This window comes from Malus sylvestris, chromosome 8, assembly GCF_916048215.2.
Source record: "Malus sylvestris chromosome 8, drMalSylv7.2, whole genome shotgun sequence".
Taxonomy (NCBI): domain Eukaryota; kingdom Viridiplantae; phylum Streptophyta; class Magnoliopsida; order Rosales; family Rosaceae; genus Malus; species Malus sylvestris.
The window spans coordinates 4,687,006-4,710,164 of NC_062267.1; the positions used below are offsets into that span (position 1 = coordinate 4,687,006).

Below are 23,159 nucleotides of genomic sequence, written 5' to 3' on the forward strand. Positions count from 1 at the left end.
GCCTGTCGCTCGGGCCCTTTCTCCTCGCCTGTCCCCCGAGCAACCAGCAACGCTGGATCTCCATCCCCCAGCCGTCGGGCCCTTTCTCCTTGCCTGTCCCCCGAGCAACCAGCAACGCTGGAGTTGCTCTCACGAAGGCATGCCTTTCCTTCTCTCACTAACCCATCGTCAGAAAGCTCGTCGCTGTCTCCACTGGGCTGATTCGCAGACGCACAGGCCCTGTTTGAAAAGACCACCATGGATGACCTTTTCATTTGCAACATCGTCTTCCTCCGTCAGTGCTATACATGTTTACAACTAGGAGATGAGTGTTGGCCCCAAATTAATTGAAAATTGAAACCCTAAAATCCCGATTAGTCCCAAATTCCTGTTGAGATTCTTAGACGAGTTCTGTTGCAGGATATCATCCGGATTCAAACATGGGGTGCCCTTCGATTTCCCTTTTCTTGTTATCCGTTGATTTTTTGGGAAATGGTGAGCACTGCCACTGGTGGTGCTGCATTTTGCTGCTATTGTAGTGTGAAAGTGAGCAAGGGAGAGGGAATACGGGAGAAAGGAGAGAGAAGCGGAAGAGTGGGATGGTGGTGGTGAAGCTTCATGCGAAAGTGATGGGGGAAGGGGGTAGTGATGGGGGATGGGGTTGGTGACGGGAAAAGGGGTGGCTCAGGTGGGTGGTGGGAGAAGGGGTGGGGAAGATGAAGAATTTGTATTTTTTTTATTTTTTAATTAAATATTTTAATATGTTAATATTTAAATTAGATTTTATTTTTTTATTAATTGTTTATGTCAAGTGACATAAATTTGGCAGTCACGTCAACACAAATGTGGATCTCATATTTGCCACGTCATCACTTAACGGTTTACTTAACGGATTTTTTAATAGATGTATGAAATTGAAATGTTTTAAAGATATTGTAAGAGGTTGCAATCGACCTCAAACCTGAGGGGGTAAAATGTAATTTACCCTTATATTATTTTTGAAATTATTCCCCCTGATTATTAATTGTTGTTGAACTCTGATTATTATTTGTTAATTTTTAGGGTTTTCTTTTCAAGGTTAATATATAAACAGTAAAACTCACCAGTATCAAAGTCACACAAATGGTAGAGTTAGGAATTTAAATAGGGGTGGGATAATTTATTTTCCTTGTATATGTAGTGAAATTTAAGCGTTGACGGTACGCTAAATTTTTGTTTCAAGGCAATATTAGATCATAACATGCTTATTTTAACAGCAAATTTTTCATCGAAAAAACTTGGGGTGTGCTCGAACCCAGGGCAGCAACTAGCTGCCTCCGCCATCGATAAAACTTGGGGTGTACTAGAGCCCAGGGCAACAACTAGTTGCCTTCGCCCTTGAACTCACACTACTTCCATATTGTTATTAAACTAATACTGCCTTATTCGTATCACACTCACTTAAGAGCGCTTCCAGTGTAGGAAGGCCCTCTTGGGCAATAGGCAACTCAATCCCCTTAAATGAATAGCAACGACTCGCACAAAGTGTATCTCCACTCCTATATTGAATAACCTAGGCAATTTGTATTAAATTATTAGCATTTTTTATTTTATAAAATAATAAATGATAACTTCATTTTTAATTTCGGATAAAAATAAAAGATTATTTGAAAGTATTCTAAGATATTGAAATGTAGTATAAAGTAGAAGAACATGGTTACGTATTTATAGAAAAAAATTATAATTTTTATATTTTTAATTAGTTTTTTTATAATTTTTAATAGTTTTTATAAATTTTTAATAATTTAAATTGTGGATGACGTAATGATGATGTCAGCCTTATGTCACCCAGGTAGGGCGCCGGACCAGGCGATTATTGTCTGATTTCGCCATTAGACTCGCCTTGGGCCTTGGGTCCAATTACCCTAGTGGGCTAGAGTGTTTTTGGGAGGGGGATAGTGAATTGGGTTGCCTATCCCCAAAGCAATAAGCAACGGTTGAGTTGCTCTAAATCACTGTGAAAGGCTGAAGGCCTTAGCTGGGTGTTAACTGTTTTGGTGTATTTGGATCTCAAAGAATGGGTCAAAGTTTAAGTTTACAATCTGCAATTTTATTTCCTGGCCCATACTTCGCCTTCATTCACACAAATACCAAATGAGCCTAACCAAGACTGGGCCCAGTACCATAAGTTTATGGTACGGCCTCAGAAACCATAAATATAGGTTTGAAATCCGCTGCTGATGTGAAATCAGACTTGTGGTCAGAAAAATGTTAAAATGTCTCTGTGTGTCTTCCCGGTTCCTGGAATGAGTGAATATTGCCACCAGTTGTTCATTTTTCAAAAAAACAAAAAAAAAAAACAAAAAACAAAGAGAAACCATAAATATGGTTTTACTGTGGAGATGTAAACATGTAAACATGGAATTGCTTGGAGACCACTCTAACACAAAAGTTTAATTATCTAATTTTAGGACCCTTCTCAGTCCTCAGTGTCCTCAACTACCCCAAAACCCTAAACCTGAAAGAAAATGAAGATATATATATATGAAAGGAAGGAAGGAGAAGGACCACCATATGGTCCGATGGTCCTGCACCGAAACGACGACAGCGACCACTACCGGCTTGGTCTGTCGTAGTGTGGACCATCACAAACCAAATCTCTAATATTAATTTTAATTAATAACAGCAGTGCAGAATGCAGATGGAAGTTGTAATAGTCATAGTAGTAGAAGCTGCTGTGCGTACTTGCTGTGTTGGAAACTCCTAAAGCTTTCTGCATAATTATTTCCAGATTTTCCATCAAAAGACTCTCAGCATATATAATTTGCAATGGGGTTTGCTCTGTCAAGTCCCTTTCAAATTATATGATCTCATTACATGGAGAGATAACATGTATGACACGTGTTTATCGCTACTACGGTGTTTCGGTCTAATAATGCAATGACATGTTAGAAAAAAAAAATGTATACACGACATTGTATTATTGAACGCGGACGCCACATGACAGTGCAACATATTTCATACAAGTTCTTCTCCAATACTTGGCGAGAAAATGGAGGACATGTTATAAAATTGAAGAAAATAAAACTAGGTAATTGATGGTTTTGCCCGTAAAACATTTTGTGCTTTTAAATATAGAGAGAGAAATTCGAACTTGGAGGAAAGTAGAAAAACTTCGTGATCGGAGTTTAGCACAATCTTTGTTGTTACAATGGGATCCCGAAGCAAATGAGGTTTTTCACCTTGCTGTCAATTAGGCGGTTTGTAGACATGTTGTTGTTCTCGACAAGTCTTTTAGACTAACAGGTTTTATGTTACTTCAATTTGAAACTTGTTGATCTGCTCAATTGCGTTTTACTATAATCGATTACACCTGTGTTTTCCTCCTTAATTTGAAGATGGATTACTAATATCTCATCCACATGTGAAGACACGACACACTAGAGGTGCCATCATACGTTTTAACTTTGTCACATTATATTTGAATTGACTTGAGATAGCGTCAGAGCAAAAGTCCTTCTCGAGGGCGGTCCAACACTTAAAAGAGAGACTAATAAGGATAAGTGACACATATAGCAAAGATTCTATCGTTTAAAGACTGCAAGGCCAAAAGCCGAAGAAAAGCAAAAGCCACAATTACTACTACTTTTCATTGCGTTGGGATTCAATTTTGATGGTGCAGAAAACAGGTGCTGTATTTGTAAAGCATGCAACTTTCCATTTATGTTGTGGCCACATCTCTTGCAGCAATTTAGGTGAATGCGTCCAGGCCTGTTTGGCACGCTATATAGGACAGTGGGTCAACCTCTACATATACGTACCGAAGCAATGTCACATGTACTTAGTACTGTGAGTCTGTGAAGCATGAATTCAAGATGCTAATCATGCTACCATATGCGCTGCAACGGGGCAATCCGAACCACTCATATTGAATCTAATAGTCTCCATTAACTCATTTTGCTTGTTTACCTTACACAAACTAAGAACTCCAATTTATCTTTCACATACACTAAGGGCCCAAATTTCCTGGCCCTTAAGCTCTGGACACTGAAGTCCAGAGAATATCCAAATTCACTAGAGAGTAACAAGAGCTTAAATTAATAATTCTACTACTTATTAGGGACTGCTTGAAAATGTTTTTGTAGAAAACACTTTGGTTATAGACGAGCTCATTTGAGTCAACTTCTGTGTGAAGTATTTTTGGTCATAAATGCTTTTGCTAGAAGTTATTCTATAAACATGTTGAAATTTTTTATTAAAATTGAATGCTTCTTCAAAAAGCACTTGAAAATACTTTATAAAGTAACACTCGTACGACTAGAAAATACTTTGGACTTTTATACCAAATGCTGATGCACTCAAATGTGTTTTTCATAGCCAGAATTCACTTTAGGCGACTTCAACAGCAGTCACAAGCTCTTGATAAAAGCACAACCACCATCATTTTTATTAGGAAAGTGAAGTGCCTTGGAGCTCAATCACTATTTCAGATTTTTTGAGAAAAATGCTTTCCATGGAAAGCACCTTGATCAGATGATAAAAGTGCTTCTGTCGAATTCACAACCGATTAGATTTGAGATTTTCTTAGCTTCTTCCAACTCAACAAAAAAGCACACATGTAGGCATGTACAACATTTTGCACAAGAGACAAGTAGATGGGTTTGTTCGGAAACTGGCCTTATCAGAGGAAGTTGTTTTCAAGTTTGCTTTTACATACATGCATGTTTGGCAATTGGCTTAGCTAAGCTAGCTCATCAGACTTAATTTTCCCATTGCTGCAAAACAGGCAAATGTAACCCATCTATTTATTTTGTCAGTCAAATAATAGAGACGGTGGACTCGTACATCTTTGCTTAGCATCTCGAAAGGAGTTAGCAAAATTTTTTTCTTTAAAAGCGTCATTTGCTAATTTATTTGGCAATTTTATGCTATTTTAAAACTTTGTCATTCCAATTCGGGTAATGCTAGGGAGACCTTCTATTAAACAGTATTTTGTAAATCATATGACGTGATGGTTAATGATTGAATTATTACCCAAATACTGATTAAAGTGTTTATCTCTTATTTGTGAGACTTCACATAGTTTGTAAATGTGTTCTAAAAAGTTGATCTACATGATATTACTCCTCCAACTCACTTTTCAACCAACTCTTCATATTTTACTTTTCACTTTAGAATATTAATATCTTAGGTTTATCTTATCTTGTGGGGCCTAAATTTCATTTTCAAACTCTTTATTAAACAATACTTTCCAATAAAATATAAGTGTGTGATATCCACACACTCTTTTTTACTTCTCTCACACCCTTTTAATTTTCAGCCGTCGGATATGATGAATTAAAGAAGATCAAAGGACATAAATTAACAAGGGGTATAAGAGAAGTAAAAAGGAGTGTGTGGATAGCACATCCCTAAAATATATTGCGGAACTCAATTTGCTAACTTAAAAAAGTAGCAACTAATCTTGTATATCTCCCTTAGAATAAGAAATGATTCACGCAGTTTCCTTTGCACATCCATACTCATATTTTGTTTTAAAAGTAAATAAGTTAAAAGAAAAGGGATGGAAATAGGTATCATTGTTGAAATTTCTTAAGGAAGGAGAACAATTTATATGGAACAGGTTCATTGATGTGGCATCTCGATCTGATTATACAATGCTTTGTGGAGAAAAAGTTACATGTAAAAATACATTATTAGATCAAAATGCTAAGTGACCATGAATTCGTTCCATGTAAGTCTTTATCCTAAGAAAATTGCACTGAATGCTATGTCAAGGGATAAAGATGGATTCTTCTTTCAAATGACAATAAATTTTTCAATTTCCTAAGGCCATAAAAGCAAAATGCCACACAAAACATAATAATGTTTAAGTGTTTGCTTAATTGGTGCCGTAATAAAGCATAAATTAAAAAAATAAATAATTCAAACAAAAAAGAAAATGATGACTCTCCATTTCAAGAAAACTAGAAGAGACTATTACCAAAAGAAAAAGAAATGAAGCAAAGAAAAGAAAAAAGAAAAGAAGCAAAGAAAAGAAAAGAAAGAAAATGAAAGAAGAGAAGAGAAATTAATATCTAATAAGATTTACCTTTTTTGTTTATCAACTCTAATTTACGATTAATAATTTGAAATTTCGAACACAAATAAAAACGCAAATACTTTGATCAACTGGCCTAACTTGCACACGTAAATATTAGTAGCTTATGACCATTTTTGAGTCTTGTAGCTTCCTTTCTTCTACTCTTAATAAAACCTCACTATTCAAACTATTGATTTGATGTGTACGGACATTTTCTACAACAACAAAACGTCCAGCTGAGCATCAGAACCATGGATCAAGGTCTACCGGGCCCCACGTGCTCATCAGCACTCTCTCCAGCCATTCATCATCAACCTCCCCTGCATGATCACAGCCGTCCATTCCTCCCATCCCAACCACCAACCCATGATTACTCCTCCCGCATTCACTCCTCCGCGCCCCATTCTCCGGCGATCCACCCTTTTTTCCGGCGGGCCCCACAAACTCCACTCCAACCATCACCGTTGATGCGGAGTCAGAAACTGACGCCCCGCAGCTCTCGCTCTTCCCATTCCCGACCACCAGCGACGGCGTAGGAAATGTCGCCGGTGAAGACGGTTTTTTGCAATCAGAAGTAGCTGTAGTGGTGGTGGCAGCGGCGGGGGAGTTGGTGGTCGTTATCTCCTTGTAGAGCTCTTGCATGACCTCCTCAATCAACTCTTCTTTGATGGGAATCTCCGGCAAGAGCTCGTCACTGAGCTCCGGAAACTTTCCGGCGATGTCGACGGAGACGGCAGGCTCCGGCGGAGGAAACTCAGGGGCAGCTGCTTCCATGCGGTCGGACTCCGATAAGAGTAAAACAGAGGAGAGAGCGGAGTGAGTGTGTGTTGTGTGTGAAAAAGCGAGGACAAATGGATTATAAATGGGGGAGAAAAGCACGTGACACGCTGGCAGGGACTGTGCCACGTGAGAGACGTGGGCCTGCGGTGATGACGTGGCCGTATTTTATGTCGTGGTGAAGTCGAAACTGAAACCGAGGAATCGGAGCTGACGTACGTACAGACAAAAGTACCGTCCTTAGTTGTCAGATTTGGGAGAAAGTGAAGGGCTCGTGATTCTGTGCGGCTGATCTGTATCGCTGGTCTTGTGTACGACCGTTGACATTTCCTTTGACCTTTTTATGTAAGCAGATCCGACGGTCCGTGTTTGGGGTACTTGTACGACTTTAAACTGTGGTGGTGAAACTCGGAGGATTTGGATCCTCTCTGAGGTAATTGGTCGGGATCCTCCTAACAGGTGTCTGTAGGCCATTAGATTTTTATCTAACGGCTATAATTATTATAACTTTTAAAGGGTTCCATGTTTGTAGTCGTTTGGATGAAAATCCAACGGCTCACAGACACCAGTCAGAGGATCCCGACCAATTGTCTTGGAGAGGATCCAAATCCAAACTCGGATAACAAAAATTCTTTGGTGCTCCGAGTACTGTAGTTGTTTTAACCGTTAGATTTTGATTTTCGCATTTTAAAATAAAGATCTGACGGTTAAAACACTCTGAGTACCGGTTATCCCAGAATTTCATCCGAGAAAAACTTAAACAGGACAACTAGTTAGTCAAGTCATTCTCACAAAGAGTGGGACGATGTGCATTTGAGATTGTATTTACATAGGATGGGATGGTAACCAAATGTAGAGATACGTTACCTTTGGAAGCGACCATCCAATTCATCAAGTTGTACTGAAATTAAATTTCTCTTTTATTAAGGTCATGGTTGAAAAATTCAATGTCTTTCTTAATTAAGCCCGGAAGTAGATTTCTAATTTAAAGGCTAATGGACACGTATATGTTGTATTATTGTACCAGTTATTGTCCAAATTGCTTGTGAAACAAAAATGTGTCGGTAAGGGTGGAGTGATCCAGCCATTCATAGCCATTCATAGTTATGAGACTCACAAAGCAAAAACAACCAAGATCAGTCATGCGAGCGACTGTTCCTAGCACTTCTCATGTTATAAAGTCATAGCTAGAGTATTTTGTCTTTTGGAGAAAATTGTATCATTTCGAGTTTCCGTGACAAAATCAATAGCGACAATTTCTGTATGTTACAAAACAGAACCTGGACTGTCACAAGACAATTACAACACCAACATATAGTCTTCAAATCCATGTCTCCTACACAAACACACTGGTATATTTATGTATTTTTTGTATGACTGGTATTGCACATATGCAGTGAAATCGAAGATTACACTTCGATTTCCCTCAGACGGAGTGGTTCGTTGAAAAATGCTCTGTTTACAATACATCACTTGTACAACAAGGACCGATAAATGGATAAAATACTTTGAGAGCAAGTTCTCCGTAGCTGGCTGCAGGAGACTTCGTTTTATCTTTTAGGAAACAAGATACTGTCAATGAAGCCAACTGACCTTCCTCTATTACTGTCGTTGGAGGGCATTGTATGCCGTAGTTCATTATCTGTCATCAGGAGGCAGCGTCGGGCTTTTGGAGCACATTCTCATCGCATGAAGCTCTCTCAGCCTAATGACTGGGTTGCACAAACCTACAAGTTTTCAAGATTTTTCTCACATCACTGCATCTTACAGATAAACACACGTTTCAAAACATTTCTATTTCTGACTAAGGTCAACACAGTACACATAGAAGAAGCCACGCGGTCTGTTCAAAACTATCAGAAACGTTATTTTTTTAACGATCAAATTCTTTGGTAAACAAGACATTTAGTGCTTTTCATTTGTTATGTTCAACACTCGAGTTCTGGTATTACTTATCACAAACGCCAGAAAGGTCATCAGTTTTCTTATTAAAGGTAACAAAAGCCTCCGTCTATGTACATGATCATACCAGAAATCAACCATTGGTCTCTCAGTATAACTAGGAACTATCTTTAAATATTTGTGACGAACAATATGATCTGTTGGATAAAGTACCTGAACATTTTGGGGTGTCCCACACTGCAATGGATGTGAGTGTGCAACGAGGGTCACATAATGCCCGATTATCCTCATGATTGACATTCATAGCAAGCATCCATGATCCAGTCGTGACGTCCTCATTGCTAAACATTCTCAAACTGAAAGCCAGGAAATACATCTATCAAACAAAGGGACGTCCATAGGAAATGAGAAGCTAAAACTAAAGCCTAAGCGATATTTCACTTGGAGGTTCTAAAATTCAATATATAACTTATTGAAACGAGGCAAAAGCTGACAATTGAAAGAAACAATGGCTAACATAAAGAAAAACGAATAAAAAACAGGTGGCTGACCTGTTATTTCTAGCGACTGCTAATGAAGCTACCACCTCTGCAGACAGAACATAAATAGGACCAAAAGCATGCTGAAAGTATTCATTCCCAATTAGATGTCCTGATTTCTCATACCTGAACAATAAACAGACAGTTGATGAATTACGACAGATTATTACAAAAAATGTTAACCGAGCACAAAGGTAAACAATCTGGGACAACAAGTTGAAAACCAACAAACCATTTCATTTTAGGGTCAGTGACTACTGGTCCTTTCTTCATGCATCCAATGTAGGTTTGTGGATGTGTTCGTTCCTTGGCTAGAAGCATGGCTAGTCGATCTGAAAAATTACGGAAACATCAGTAAATTCCAATGTATTCATATTCACGGCTTCATGACAGCGTATAGCCTGGCACTATAATATATACCTGGACGCAAATAAATGTCATCATTGGCTTTGACATAGTAATCTGCTTCGAAAAGTTGAAATGCTGCTTTGAAAAATGCCAACCTGCGAAACAGCGTGATTAAGCAATATGACATGAACTGCCAAGAACACGAATCCGTCATCGACATGACAAAAACTTCAATAAAAACCGATGACTCTTACGTTTTCCACGGAAGGTTTAAATATTCTTCATTGCTATCAATAACCAAAAAGTCTCTGTTCTTATCGATCTCTTTCTGAAGCTCCGCCATCTTCTTTGCATCTTTCGATCGCCCGATAACGAACCTAAATGCTAAACCAGTGGCCTGTTCCAACCTACAAGATAATGTTACAAATTTACTCTCCCAATATAAGGAGCTAAATGACATTCTAATCAGAGCCAGATTGTTGATCTTAATCTTAGTTAATCTAATCAAAATCATTGCTAAGTTATTGATCATACAAAACCCAGAAGTGCTATCACACAAGTGCACATAAACTATAAATTTAGTAACTTAACAAAATTTGATAAAAACCAACATCAGATCAACTGCAAAATTTAGTAACTTTACTGCAAAAAGCTGAAATTTACCTCAAAAGGCCATCTGGGTCGGAAGGAAACCAAGTGTTCCGCAACGCTGCACGGCGATCGGCCGAGCCGAACCCGGTCTGAATTCCGACGAACCCAAGAAGCTTGGGCCGATCAACCAAGCCACCATTTTTATCACCGATCTGCCGAGACTTCGACAGAGAGTAGAACCCCCGGAATGTGTCGTCCGATTTTCCGCATCGGAAAATGGGAATGGGGGTCGGGCGGCGGAAGGCGGCGACGGCGAAGATGGTTCCTGCGAGGCCGATGAAGAGGGAGACGAGTGAAAAGACGATAATGGGCAGGGGAGTGCGGGTGGGGACAGGGGCAGGATGGGGCTTTAGGGGCTTGAGGAGCTTGGAGGAGTAGGAGGGCGAGGTGGCGGTGGCGGTGGGGAGAGAAGATTGGCGGTGGAAAAAGAGTGGCATTTTTGTCACTTCTCACAGTGTTTGCGTGTGAAGTGTCCTGATCTCATGGTGGGTGAAGAGTGAGACTCAAGTCAAATCTATTCAGCCGCAAAGTCTGAAACTTTGTGTGAGACGTCCCTTTTTTTGTTGATAACGTATCAATGCCGCTCATTATTGACATGAATTCTCTATGCAAGCCGTCTTTTAACAAAATACAGAGTTTATAATAATATTATGGATGATGTAACAATGACAATCAACATCGACATGTTAATTGTTTGACATATCACATGAAACATTAATTGAAATCTGCCTAGAAATACAAAAACAACAATAATAAAGCTTTTTCCTACAAAGTGAGGCCGGTTATATGAATCTTAGAACTTGATTGCGCTCGGTTCTGTGTCATGTCATCCGTTAGATTCAAATACTCTAAGTCTTTTCTTAGAGTCTCTTCCAAAGTTTTCCTAGGTCTTCATTTACCCCTTCGGCTCTAGACCTCTGTCATGTAGTTGCATCTTCTAACTGGAGCGTCAGTAGGCCTTCTTTGCACATGTCCAAACCACTGTAACCGATTTTCTCTCATATTTCCTTCAATTTCGGCTACTCCCACTTTACCTTGGATATCCTCATTCCTAATCTTATCATTTCTCGGAATGAGGATATCCAAGGTAAAGTAGGAGTAGCCGAAATAAATACTGAAATGCTGAAACGATTACATTTTAGTATTTGATCAATATGTTGTGAATACTTGGTTTCATCAGTTCTACCAATTGAGATTTGTAAATTCATCTTAGCCAATTCTCTAAAGTTCATTAATTAAAAACATGATAAGTTAAACTGTTTTAAGAATCACTAGATTAGTGATCGTGACACATAGTTTGGACTGAAAGTTGATTAAAAAAAATCAATTTTTAATTGCATTAGAGACACTTTCTTTTGTTTCATTGTTATAAGTGTGACAAAGATGAGAATACTGACACTTTGTTTAACCAACATCGGCAAAATAAGTGTAACGCAAAGGAGGTGCTTCGTTGGATGTGTACATGAAAAATTATATGATTAAAAACAAAGATATATAAAGTAAGGTAAGAGTAATCGCAATTAAAGATAAGATGATAGAAAATCAGTCAAGGTGACTTGACACAAAATCCAACGCAGTAGCTGTGGAACCAAAAATATTCACAAGGTGACATGTGGATTTTTGACAAAAGACAAAACTACCCTTGGGGCATACTGGGATTCCTACGCGCAAACAGCGGGCAATTATCCCTCAACTAAGTCAAAAGTGCCCAAAATAGGTATCAACTTAAAACCTAATTTATTCATATATTTCCTATTTCATTATTTAGCTAATCAATTAGCTAAATACTATACTTATTCCATAATTCCTAAAACATTCATTCTAAAATAATGATAAATAGCTAATTAATGGGTTAATTAGCTAATTATTCCCTTAATTAGCATTTAGACCTTTCACTTTACCCTAACTCCCACAAAAGGGCCGGCTATCCCCATTTCAAAACCTCATCCATCACCTTTTCTACATTTTTCACCATTTCTTCCTTTTTATTAGCCAATAAATTCCATAACCACAAAAGCATTTCCTTTTATGTTTAACTAGCCAATTAATTGGCTAATTAAACCAAAACAAAACCTAAAACCCTACTAAGTGGCCGGCCATCCTTTCCTCTCCTATAAATTGGTTCCCATTTTCACCAAACACTAATTCCAACACTTTGGCAAAAAATCCCAAAATTCTCTAAACACTCTTTCTCTCTAAATTCTAACTTTGGCATCGGAGGTTCTTCGGCCAAAGCCCCCCTCATTCATCGTGGGCGCGTGAGGCTCTTGGCCTTAACCTAAGGTGTTAATTGTTTTGTAGGTGCAAAATTGTCCAAGATCAAGGAGGAAGAAATTTGCATCCACAAATTGGTGCTTTCATTGAGAGTTGAAATCCATACTTGTAGAAGACTCTCGCACAAAAAGGTTTTTTCTTTATTTTCTAGTCCATTTGAATATTTTTCATAAGATCTTATTATTAGAATTTTTTACTTGCAAAGGTTCTTTGATAAAACGTATAAGCAAAATATAATCGCTAGAAATTTAGAAAATTTCACAAGTGAAAATTCTAATGTTCAAAAAATGGGATTGCGGAGATCCGTGAGGCTAAATGCGACAATAAGTGGAGTAGCACCACCACCACGAGTTTTCACCATGGGTACCACCATGGTGGCTATCTCGGTAGCCACCCGTGGCGAGGTCCATGGTGCCTTCACCACGGCTCGAGCCGTGCCATCCAAGGCTCACAACACCAAGGCCACGGCCCAAGTCGTGCCATCCAAGTTTGCACGGGCCCGGGCCCAAGCCTCGTATTCGCTTGCATCATATTCTAAGCAGCCTGCTCCCGCCAAGCAACCTGCTCTCGCGGCCCAGCTTGCTCCCGCCAAGCAACTTGCTCTCGCGGCCCAGCCTGCTCATGCTAAGCAGCATGCTCTCGTGACCTAGCCTGCTCCCGACAAGCAACCTACTCATGTGGTCCAGCCTGCTTCCGTCGAGCAGCCCACTCCCGTGGCCTAGCCTGCTTCCGTCAAGCAGCCCACTCTCGTGGCCCAACCTGCTCCTCCCAAGCAGCCTGCTCTCGTGACCCAACCTGCTCCCGACGAGCATCCCACTCCCGTGGTCCAGCCAGCTCTAGTCGAGCAGCCCACTCCCGTGGCCCAACCAGCTCCAGTCGAGCAGCCCACTCTCACGGCCCAGCCTGCTCTCGTGGCTTTCCAAGCAGCCCAAGTTGGCCCAAGACTATCTTAACCATCCGGACCTACCATCGAGCTGGGGGCATTCTCACCATATTTTTTCACGGATTTGACATTTCCCAACTCAAATCTCGCTCCCGGAGTCTACCACCCTTCCACTGCCCAATGAGGCGCATTCCTTCCAAGCTCTTCCAATCCAAATGGCGAACAACACTTGTCTCGACAAGTCATAGAGTTGACGAGCGCCCTTGCACAACAGACAACCTTGGTGAATCAACTTTTACAACACATCGGGATCCAACGTGCCCCGGACAAGGTATCCCGAAGTAGGACAAGGGCAGACAGACCTTTCCAGCAGCGTCCCGGCAAGCAGCCACTCGACCAGCCACGAGCCGAACGTTTGGGCAGTGTACATTCCCGTCTTAGCGCGCGGAGGAGCATGCACGCTCGACTAGGGCCACGGATGAGCATACATTCACGGTTGGGGTTATACTCCGATAGTTAACATGAGCAACCTTCCGGGCAAAGTGTCCATTCACGGCTAAGCCCACAAGGAGCATCATCCATCTCACATCAGAGTAGGCAGCACGACGGACAAAGAGAAGCAGTCACTCAATCCAGCTCAAGTTCAACCAGCAGCCTGCGAAGAACTCGCTCACCTGCTAGGAACGCACCACATGCACTGCATCTGCGGCATAGACGAGCCAAACACATGGAAGAACAGCCTAGACCAGCAAGTCATGGTTGGGGGCAGCTGAGAGCTCTGCTACCCCAACAAAGGCAAATTCAGGAAGAAGTCTTTGGTTTTTTCTCAGCCGGCATCTCTTGAACAAGCAGGGAAGATCCATTTTTCCACCTTCACTTGCAGCAGGATCCACAATGGTGATTGGACGAGCCAATGCATCCGCCTTGATCCTATTCACCTTTTATTTTGGGAGCAACCCACGTTTCTCCTGACGAAGAGAGTTAAAGTAGCCAACGCCATTTGTGGTACCCAGCAGGGGAGTTCAACCCAACATTCTAGCAGCTCATGAGGCCCGCAACCTCTTCATTTCTCTCAATCACCTACCTAGCTCGCGTCATGTCCAAAAGCCCAAAAAGACATGAGCCATGTGACTCGCCTAGCACTGCGCCACAACGCTCGTGGCCTCAGCCATACAAGTTGCCCTTGGTTCTAGCCAAGTCGAGCAGCTTAAAGCAGTGGTCCCTACCACAATACCTCATCGGCCCATGCCGAGCCGACTCCTGGTCCATGCCAGCCGACGTGCCGCACCACCCGGACGGTTGCCCCGAGGTAACACCATCCAAGAAGAAGACAAAGAAAATTAATTTTTTCTTACCTCAGTGCGGCACGAAAAAGACGAAGAAAGCAACGAAATACGGTCCTTTGCACGAGCAAGATGTAGAAAATTGCTAGAAGAGGGGGAACAAATATCCTCTAAGCTATCTCTCTCTTGTAGGGTAGAATAAATCGCTCTCCAAAGTTGATTTAACAACTCACTTAAGGTGGACTTAAATAGGCTTTAAGAGAAATTTATTTCCCTTTCCTAGAAGGATCTAATTTCCTATTAAAGAGAGAATCTACATCAAAATAGGAAGCAGTCCTAAGTTTCCTAAAGAAATAAGATCTCTACACATGCTGCCCTTTTCTGCGAGTAGCCCAACAGGTGTGGGGGCATTTGTGGAGCCAAAAATATTCACAAGGCGACATGTGGATTTTTGACAAAAGAAGACAAAACTACCCTTGGGGCATACCGGGATTCCTACGCGCAAACAGCGGGCAATTATCCCTCAACCAAGTCAAAAGTGCCCAAAATAGGTATCAACTTAAAACCTAAGCTATTCATATATTTCCTATTTCATTATTTAGCTAATCAATTAGCTAAATACTATACTTATTCCATAATTCCTAAAACATTCATTCTAAAATAATGATAAATAGCTAATTAATGGGTTAATTAGCTAATTATTCCCTTAATTAGCATTTAGACCTTTCACTTTACCCTAACTCCCACAAAAGGGCCGGCTATCCTCATTTCAAAACCTTATCCATCACCTTTTCTACCTTTTTCACCATTTCTTCCTTTTTATTAGCCAATAAATTCCATAACCACAAAAGCATTTCCTTTTATGTTTAATTAGCCAATTAATTGGCTAATTAAACCAAAACAAAACCTAAAACCCTACTAAGTGGCCGACCATCCTTTCCTCTCCTATAAATTGGTTCCCATTTTCACCAAACACTAATTCCAACACTTTGGCAAAAATCCCAAAATTCTCTAAACACTATTTCTCTCTAAATTCTAACTTTGGCATCGGAGGTTCTTCGGCCAAAGCTCCCCCCCCATTCATCGTGAGCGCGTGAGGCTCTTGGCCTTAACCTAAGGTGTTAATTGTTTTGTAGGTGCAAAATTGTCCAAGATAAAGGAGGAAGAAATTTGCATCCACAGTAGCGTTCTAAAATTCATACAGCCGATTGCACCGAGTGGGATAAGGTTTGATTGTTGACAAAAGTAATGGGAGATTTTATATTTTATTTGAGCCATCACAATCCGAATGAGTACAACTAACTCTTCCCTATAACAGAAACAAGCGGAAAGAATTTCAATTTCACTTGGAATGCTAAAACATTAACCCTCCCCAAAAAAATAAGAAACTAATTAAGCCCAAATTGCAAGTAATGACATCAATCCAGCTCCAACAAAGAGACAGCAATAAGATACAACTTGAAGCCTGAAATTGCAGCTCATCCTCTTACTCAAAAAATCAGCAGCAATTAGGTCAACCAACGCCATGTACACTAGAATTCCGGCCGACATGGAATCCAAGATGCCCTCGGTGACCAAAGCTCCCGCACTGTACGGGTTGTAGAACGAAGAAATGGCGGTCCCAACGCCTATCCCAAGCGGGGTTGTGACGGCAAAAAAACAGGCCATTAGGGTTGTTGCTAGGGTCTTGAATTGGGCTTGAGATATGCAGCCTCCAAGTGCAAAACCTTCAAAGAACTGATGGAATGACAATGCTGCAACCAAGGGTCTTATGGTGCATGGGCTCTGTGAAACTCCCAGTGATAGGCCTATGATCACTGAATGTGATACAATCCCAAGTTCCAAAATCTGCACAAGAAACAATATATTACACGCCGCAATAACAATAACCCATCCGCAAGCATGAATGTCCAGATCAGCCAACGGGCGCTATTGATCCTAACGTTTACTAAACAAGGTGAAATTTCAATAACTTGTACTCCAAAATAGTATGACGACCCAACATTTTAGATAAATATATGTTATATTATTTTCCAGTCTAACTCAGCTCATGAACATTCCAATCTCAAGTTCTCGACTGCCCACACCCTTCGAAATGGATGGCATCGGCACGAAAAAGTTTAACATGTTTAATCAACTTAATAGATTGTTCCCTTCTTCATTTTTATTTCTCTTACTTTTTTCGATTGTTCCTACTTTTGATAAAAGAAAATGTCAAGAGTTTGCCAAAAAAAATAAAAAAATAAAAAAGTCAAGATCAATGCCATATGCGCTTCGACATTCATATCTAATAATGAAGTGTCACGTTCAATTGCTCATATCCCGTGTAGGCGCATAAGCAATTGATCATGTCACTTCACTTAGAGAGATAACTTGTCCAAATCAATCCCAATAGTGAAAGTTGTCACCATAACCACAAAGGTTCATGTCGACCCTTCAATTCAAGAAAATGTCAAGAGCTTGCCAAAAAAAAAAAAAAATGTCAAGATCAATGCCATATGCGCTTCGACATTCATATCTAATAGGGATGTGCTATCCACACTTCATTTTACTTCTCACACCCTTGATAATTTTTGTCCGTTGTTCTTTTTCAATTCATTCGATCCGACAGTTTAAAATTAAAAAGATGTATGAGAAGTAAAATGAGATGTGTGGATATCACATCTCTATCTAATAATGAAGTGTCACGTTCAATTGCTCATATCCCGTGTAGGCGCATAAGCGATTGATCGTGTCACTTCACTTAGAGAGACAACTTATCCAAATCAATCCCAATAGTGAAAGTTGTCACCACAACCACAAAGGTTCATGTCGACCCTTCAATTCAAGTATTGAGTCTTTTGACCCTCCAAGAACACCATTATCATGAGTAGGCCCCACTCGACCAAGTATAGGGTACTTTAACCCGACACGTGGCAGAATACGCATAATTTTTACCCACTGTGCGAAGTAGAGTAGCATAACTCCATAAGCCACAAAGTTTTAAAAGCTACATTCTTTTCAGAACCTTAAATAAAAGAGCAATCATTTACGCGCAAACAACAAAAAGTAAGGGGGTAAAATAAATATAAATAAAACCGAAATAAAAAGGGAAAGGGATCATTTCCTGATCGTTTTTTCTTAATCTACCAAATCAGTGAATTCGTATCATTGAAATTTGATCCAACAGCTGAAGTTATTATAATTTTTAAAATAACTATCTGTTTGTAATAGCACATATTCCCTATTTAGTGGATTAGAAGGAAAAGAACGTAGATATAATGCATTTCGAATAAAAAGTACCTGAGAAACGACCACGTGGCGGACACCACCGTCCTCGTCATCATCCCCGAACCCGTGAGAATGCCCATGCCCGTGCCCGTGCGAATCGTGCCCGTGTTCCGGTTCGGATTCCCTCGTCACGTGCCCATCACATCCGGCCTGGCCGTGCGCGTGGCTGTGTCCGTGGTGCGCCGCGTGCGCATGCATCCCAACAATGTGCATCCCACCGCCTTCCTCTTCCCCAAACACCTTCCCATTCAACTCCCTCGCCGGATGTTCGGGACCCGTACCCGCCTCAATCTCCGGGTCATCCGACGCGACCCGCACCTGGTCCTCGGCGGGGCGAGTCTTCCCCTGTTTCCTCTCGTAATACTGGGTCCCAACAAAGTCGACGAGCAACGTGGCAAGCGAGGCCATCATGGCGAAAAATCCCGAGAAGGGGAACTTGGTCCAGGGGTATTCCGGCAGGCACGGGTCGTTCAGGGCGGCCGACCCGTCCGGGAGCATGTGGACAAACCCGGTGGCAAGAATTACCCCGGCGGCGAAGGCCTTGGCGGCAACGAAGAGGCTACCGTCGGTGCGGAGAAAGCTGCGGTTCTTACCGACGAGGGGAATTGCGACTCCGACGACTCCGGCCAGGAGAATCGAAGCGACAGCGATTAGCTTGAGGACGAACGCCGACGACTCGTTGCGGCAGGCCTCGATCTCCGCGCTCCCGCAGCTCGTGTTGGCCATGGACTGCAAAAGGGACTCTGTTTTGAGCGCCCAAATGAAAAACAGAACCGCAAAAACAAAGCAGATTTCAGAAAAATCGAGACTTGTTCTTGTTCTTCAATTAGCTGATTTGGTTTTAATCTTAGCCTTAATTCGATTGCAGAAACCCCAATTGGGATTTTCAGAGTGGGAGATGAAATTAATGAGTAATTACCTTTGAAAAGCCGAGATTTTTCTAGGAAACCCGGAGGGCCGAGCCAGGGCCAAAGATCCTGCACAGAAAACGCAGCGTTTCAGTCAGAGAATTGCAGAGAAATCGGGAAATCGAGAGGGAGAGAGAGAGAGAGAGAGAGCGAACCTCAACGAATGACATGGGATTATAAAAGATGGAATCTTGTGAAAATTGATGATCTGATCGACGAACACGAATCCCGATTGAGTTGATTTATTTTGATCCGGCGGAGGATACGAGTGCGGTCATGGCGTGTTGGGAAGAGTGTAGAAAAAGAGAGAAGAAGAAGAGAGATTTGATGGAGAAAGAGTGTCGACATTTTTTGACGAAGGGGAGGGAGCGTGGGACGGTGAAGGGGCTGGGATTGCGACTTTTTGCTAAACTATGAGCGCGAGAGTGTCGACATTTTCCCCGCATTTTAGTTCACATCATGTAATGTGATGTATAGTTATTATCTTATTTATCATCGTTAAATGAATTTAAATTTTAAGATTCGTGTATTGAATAAGTACAAATCTAAAAATTCAAACTCGTCTAATGATAATAAATAAAACGATAAACATATATACCACATTATACGAGGGTGAACAAAAAAGTTGAGATTTCTACTTTTTAAAGTTTTAAGCGAAAAGGCAGGAGTAACTAGTAACGTAATGGAAAAGGTAATGACTTGCCGTATATAGAATATTAGAAAATGATTTGTCAGTTTGGGTTCTTTTACAAATCATTTTGGGTTCCGTCGAATGTCGCCATTGGAGTCACATTTTTTTTTTTCGCATTTTTTAAAGGGGTTTTTTGATCGACTCACTTTACAGGGGTTATAACTGCTCACTCGTTATATAGCTCAAGTTTATATGTCTCGTTTTCGAACATAGAATATTGTGGTATGTAAAAAATGGCTATGTTTTGCTTGAATTTCTATTTTGAGCTCTATGAAAATTTACAAAAATTCAGATGAATTTAATTCAAATTTAAAGAGTTTTAAAGTTCAGGTGTACTCTACGCAAATTTGATTTGAAAAGATATTTATGTGTTATGAATTTTGGTAAATTTTTGAAGCGTACATTTTTGTTCACCACGTTTACATGATGCCGTTGGATTAGTTTATATTTTGAGATATGTGTTTATCTACGATACAGATCTCAAAATTTAAATTTATCTAACAATAATAAATAGGATGGTGAGCAATACTATCACTTAGTGACGGTGAACAAAAATATTTTCATTTTTAAAAGGTATCTCGTTCACCTTCTTCCCGTGAGATTTGGTGAAAATTAACTCAAATGTGTAACTCCATTAAATCTTTTAAAATCTCAGTTCAATACAGCTTATGTAATAATCTTCCTAGTGTTTGTTGTATTTAGCATGTTAGTCCCACTTCCACTTGCACATTCATGATTTTTTGGGTCAACTATATCGGAGTAGGGCCATGATCACGACAGTCATGATCAAGAACATGAAGATCTCAAAATCGGAGGACGAAATACATATGAACCATAAGATTATATTAGTTTAGAACCAAATACTTATTATATTTGACAACTTAATAAAACAAAACCAACTTAAAATCTATAAACCTTTAGAAAATTTATTTTCCTGTTTTGTTTTATTAAGTTGTCAAATATTTTAAATATTTAGATATAAACTAATATAATATTATGGTTAGTTTACATTTGGTCCTCACATCTCTTTGAAATGAATACCTTAAGAGAGCAGGACTCATGATCACGAACCTTCATAGTTCATACCAGGACATGAAAAACAATAAGGGATGTGATATCTACACACCTCATTTTACTTCTTACACACCTTTTTAATTTTCGGTCATCAAATCGGATGAATTAAAGAAAATCAACAAACATAAATCATCAAGGGGTGTGTGAGAAGTAAAATGGGTTGTGTGGATAGCACACCCCAACAATAAAACCCAAACAAGGGTAATTACATATGTAAGGCCCAACTGTTTGCTCATAGCTTGCTTTTTATAAAGTTCGTCTAACATTTTGTTTGACACAATGATATCCTATTTAAGGTGTAGTAATTTGCAGTAGGCCAAACAATAACTGAATTATTATAGTTATGCATCGAGTTTATTATTCATGTAAGTCGAACTTACGACTTTTTAATACTACAAAGGAAAATACTAGACCGTCAACTGAGATGCCACTTCGGCGAATCCGGGGTGTATACATTAGTCGCGCATTGAAATCATTGTTTATGCGAGACTTACATTACATGTCTCTTCAGTAGCATCCCATTACATGAAAGTCTTTTTGGCTGCTTACCCACCTTCATTTGTTCTCGTGACCACCACTTCTACAAAGCATGATGACATAATCCGATCGCATGCGCAACCTCCTCATTTGGTGTCGATGAATCTTGAGATGGACCACTACAAGGTGGCCTGAAAGCTGACGCAGGACTTTGGTACTGAAAATATTATATGATACCTGCTGTCTGTCAATTGCAAAAAGATGAATCTTTGGTGTTGGAGAAATTTGTTACGGATTTTCCTTTGGCATAAGTTGCAGAGGGATTGAGCATATAGAATATTGAATGAGTGAGCAGTCAATGAGTAACTCGATCAATGAAATCTCAACTGGGATTTGTAAGCTTTCCGACTGCAGAAGGAATTTGAGATTTAAAATCTTCGTTGTCAGCAAATTTGAGGCTTTAAAGATGTTAAAGATCGAAGCTGACTGCTGGAGTTGCGAATCCCACGAATGATGGATCCACGGCTGAGGTCAAGACCAACTGCATAGCCATTGGTGCTGCAAGTTACTCCGGATCAAGAACAGCAGTCGATACTTGCATTCCAAGTAATAAGCTTGGTGGAAGCAGAAGAATTGAAGGTAAGGGTTTGCTTCAAGGGAAACAAGGATAACTGGTAGCCTTCATTGCAATTGCTTTCGACTGAAGTAACCGTCATGATCAAGAACATAAAGATCTCAAAATCGGTATCTGTTGTGCTTTGGCTTGTTATCTCACCAACTTATAAACCCACAGTTGAACAATTTAAAATACAAGAAATAAAGACACCAAAAGAATTACGAGGTTCGGCAAAAACCTGCCTACGTCCTCGGAGAGATATTGCTCTTCACTATGAGAATAACAGTACAAGTACACATGAGTTAAATCAACATAACCCAAACCCCAATCTCTTGTACACTCACAGAATTTTTCCAAGAGCCTCACTCTCCCCTAGAGTTTCTCACTCTCACTCTATTTTCTTTTCCCTCTGTGTTTTCCGGATGCACCCTTTTCTTTCTTCACACTCGGCAAGCATTTTTATATACAATGCAAGCAATTCCTTGCATTTAAATAAAGGCCATCATTTTCATCCCCCAGCTTTTACGGAAGGCTTCCATGATGATTATGTCTCCAAAGTAAAGAGAAAACCTAGCCTATAAAGTAGACTTTTTTCATGCATAGAAAGCATACATATTTACGTGCAAACAAACACAAATACAACACTTTGCTACAGCCATTTCCCTGTAGCACATAAAGATAAACTATCAAAATTGTTGCCAACTCAAACTATGAGCCAATCACAACAATCTCCACCTTAGCGAATATACCATGCAAAAATCCTTGCACCCATCACCAAAGCTCATTGGCCTTACGTACCAGCATACACACCCTGAATCAACCTCGTTGGTCCTGTTCCGATTCAGTCACTGCCAATGCATGTGCAGCTGCTGCAAGCTAAAAACACCATTTAGCTTCATACAGGATCTCGACACATCCTCGTCTCCTCTTGTAGGATTTCCCCCTCTTTATTGTCTGCAACTTGGAAACTCGTCAGTGCACCCGTTTCCAGCAACAACCCATCAAGTCAAACAAAATTCCCCACACTTCTCTTCCTTCAGGACCATCTTATCACCTGTGAATCCCATAGCTCCACCTGCTGTAAATCCCTTGCAACACTCGAGACTAAACATCACTAAGAGAAGTGTTGCTTCGAGTACCTAGAGGGCATACTTGAAGTCTTCTGCCACAAAATTGCTACTACTCGGACCAAGATCATCCTTTCTTTTTCTCAAAGGACAATTTATCCTTTTATGCCCGAATTCTTTACAGACGTAGCATTGTAGACCCTTACCTCCAGAACTTGATTTGGACCTACTGTCTTTCTCAAAACCTCCTTTCATTTTTCTTCCACCATTCCCACCTTGAACAGCTAATGCAATCTCGTACCCATCATCAACAATGGTCTTCTTCTTTTGAGTATCATAAGACACCAAAGAAGCCTGCA

At 40.3% G+C, this 23,159-nt stretch overlaps 2 protein-coding genes and 1 long non-coding RNA gene across 4 annotated transcripts; 1 reads left to right on the top strand and 2 right to left on the bottom strand.

Moving 5' to 3' along the window:
- Window positions 1-8,064: 8,064 nt before the first annotated feature.
- Window positions 8,065-10,837, bottom strand: LOC126633484 (probable beta-1,3-galactosyltransferase 12). The gene is made up of 7 exons (XM_050304100.1): window positions 10,270-10,837; window positions 9,861-10,013; window positions 9,679-9,761; window positions 9,491-9,590; window positions 9,271-9,384; window positions 8,933-9,075; window positions 8,065-8,544 (listed from the first exon to the last, which is right to left on the bottom strand). Exons 1-7 carry the CDS (start codon window positions 10,692-10,694, stop codon window positions 8,456-8,458), a joined length of 1,107 nt encoding a protein of 368 aa, XP_050160057.1. The 5' UTR covers window positions 10,695-10,837; the 3' UTR covers window positions 8,065-8,455.
- A 682-nt stretch (window positions 10,838-11,519) lies between these two features.
- LOC126632389 (uncharacterized) lies at window positions 11,520-16,111 on the top strand. Its single transcript, XR_007626717.1, has 2 exons — window positions 11,520-11,839; window positions 15,883-16,111. It is a non-coding gene; the product is annotated as an uncharacterized LOC126632389 (long non-coding RNA).
- Window positions 15,926-19,212, bottom strand: LOC126632388 (zinc transporter 4, chloroplastic-like). 2 transcript variants are annotated; one of them, XM_050302772.1, is made up of 4 exons: window positions 19,031-19,212; window positions 18,887-18,944; window positions 17,980-18,696; window positions 15,926-16,545 (listed from the first exon to the last, which is right to left on the bottom strand). In XM_050302772.1, exons 3-4 carry the CDS (start codon window positions 18,691-18,693, stop codon window positions 16,090-16,092), a joined length of 1,170 nt encoding a protein of 389 aa, XP_050158729.1. In that variant the 5' UTR covers window positions 18,694-18,696; window positions 18,887-18,944; window positions 19,031-19,212; the 3' UTR covers window positions 15,926-16,089. The 2 variants fall into 2 exon arrangements, with proteins under 2 accessions (XP_050158729.1, XP_050158728.1); XM_050302771.1 differs by having other exon boundaries at window positions 17,980-18,710; window positions 19,031-19,210.
- Window positions 19,213-23,159: the final 3,947 nt, after the last annotated feature.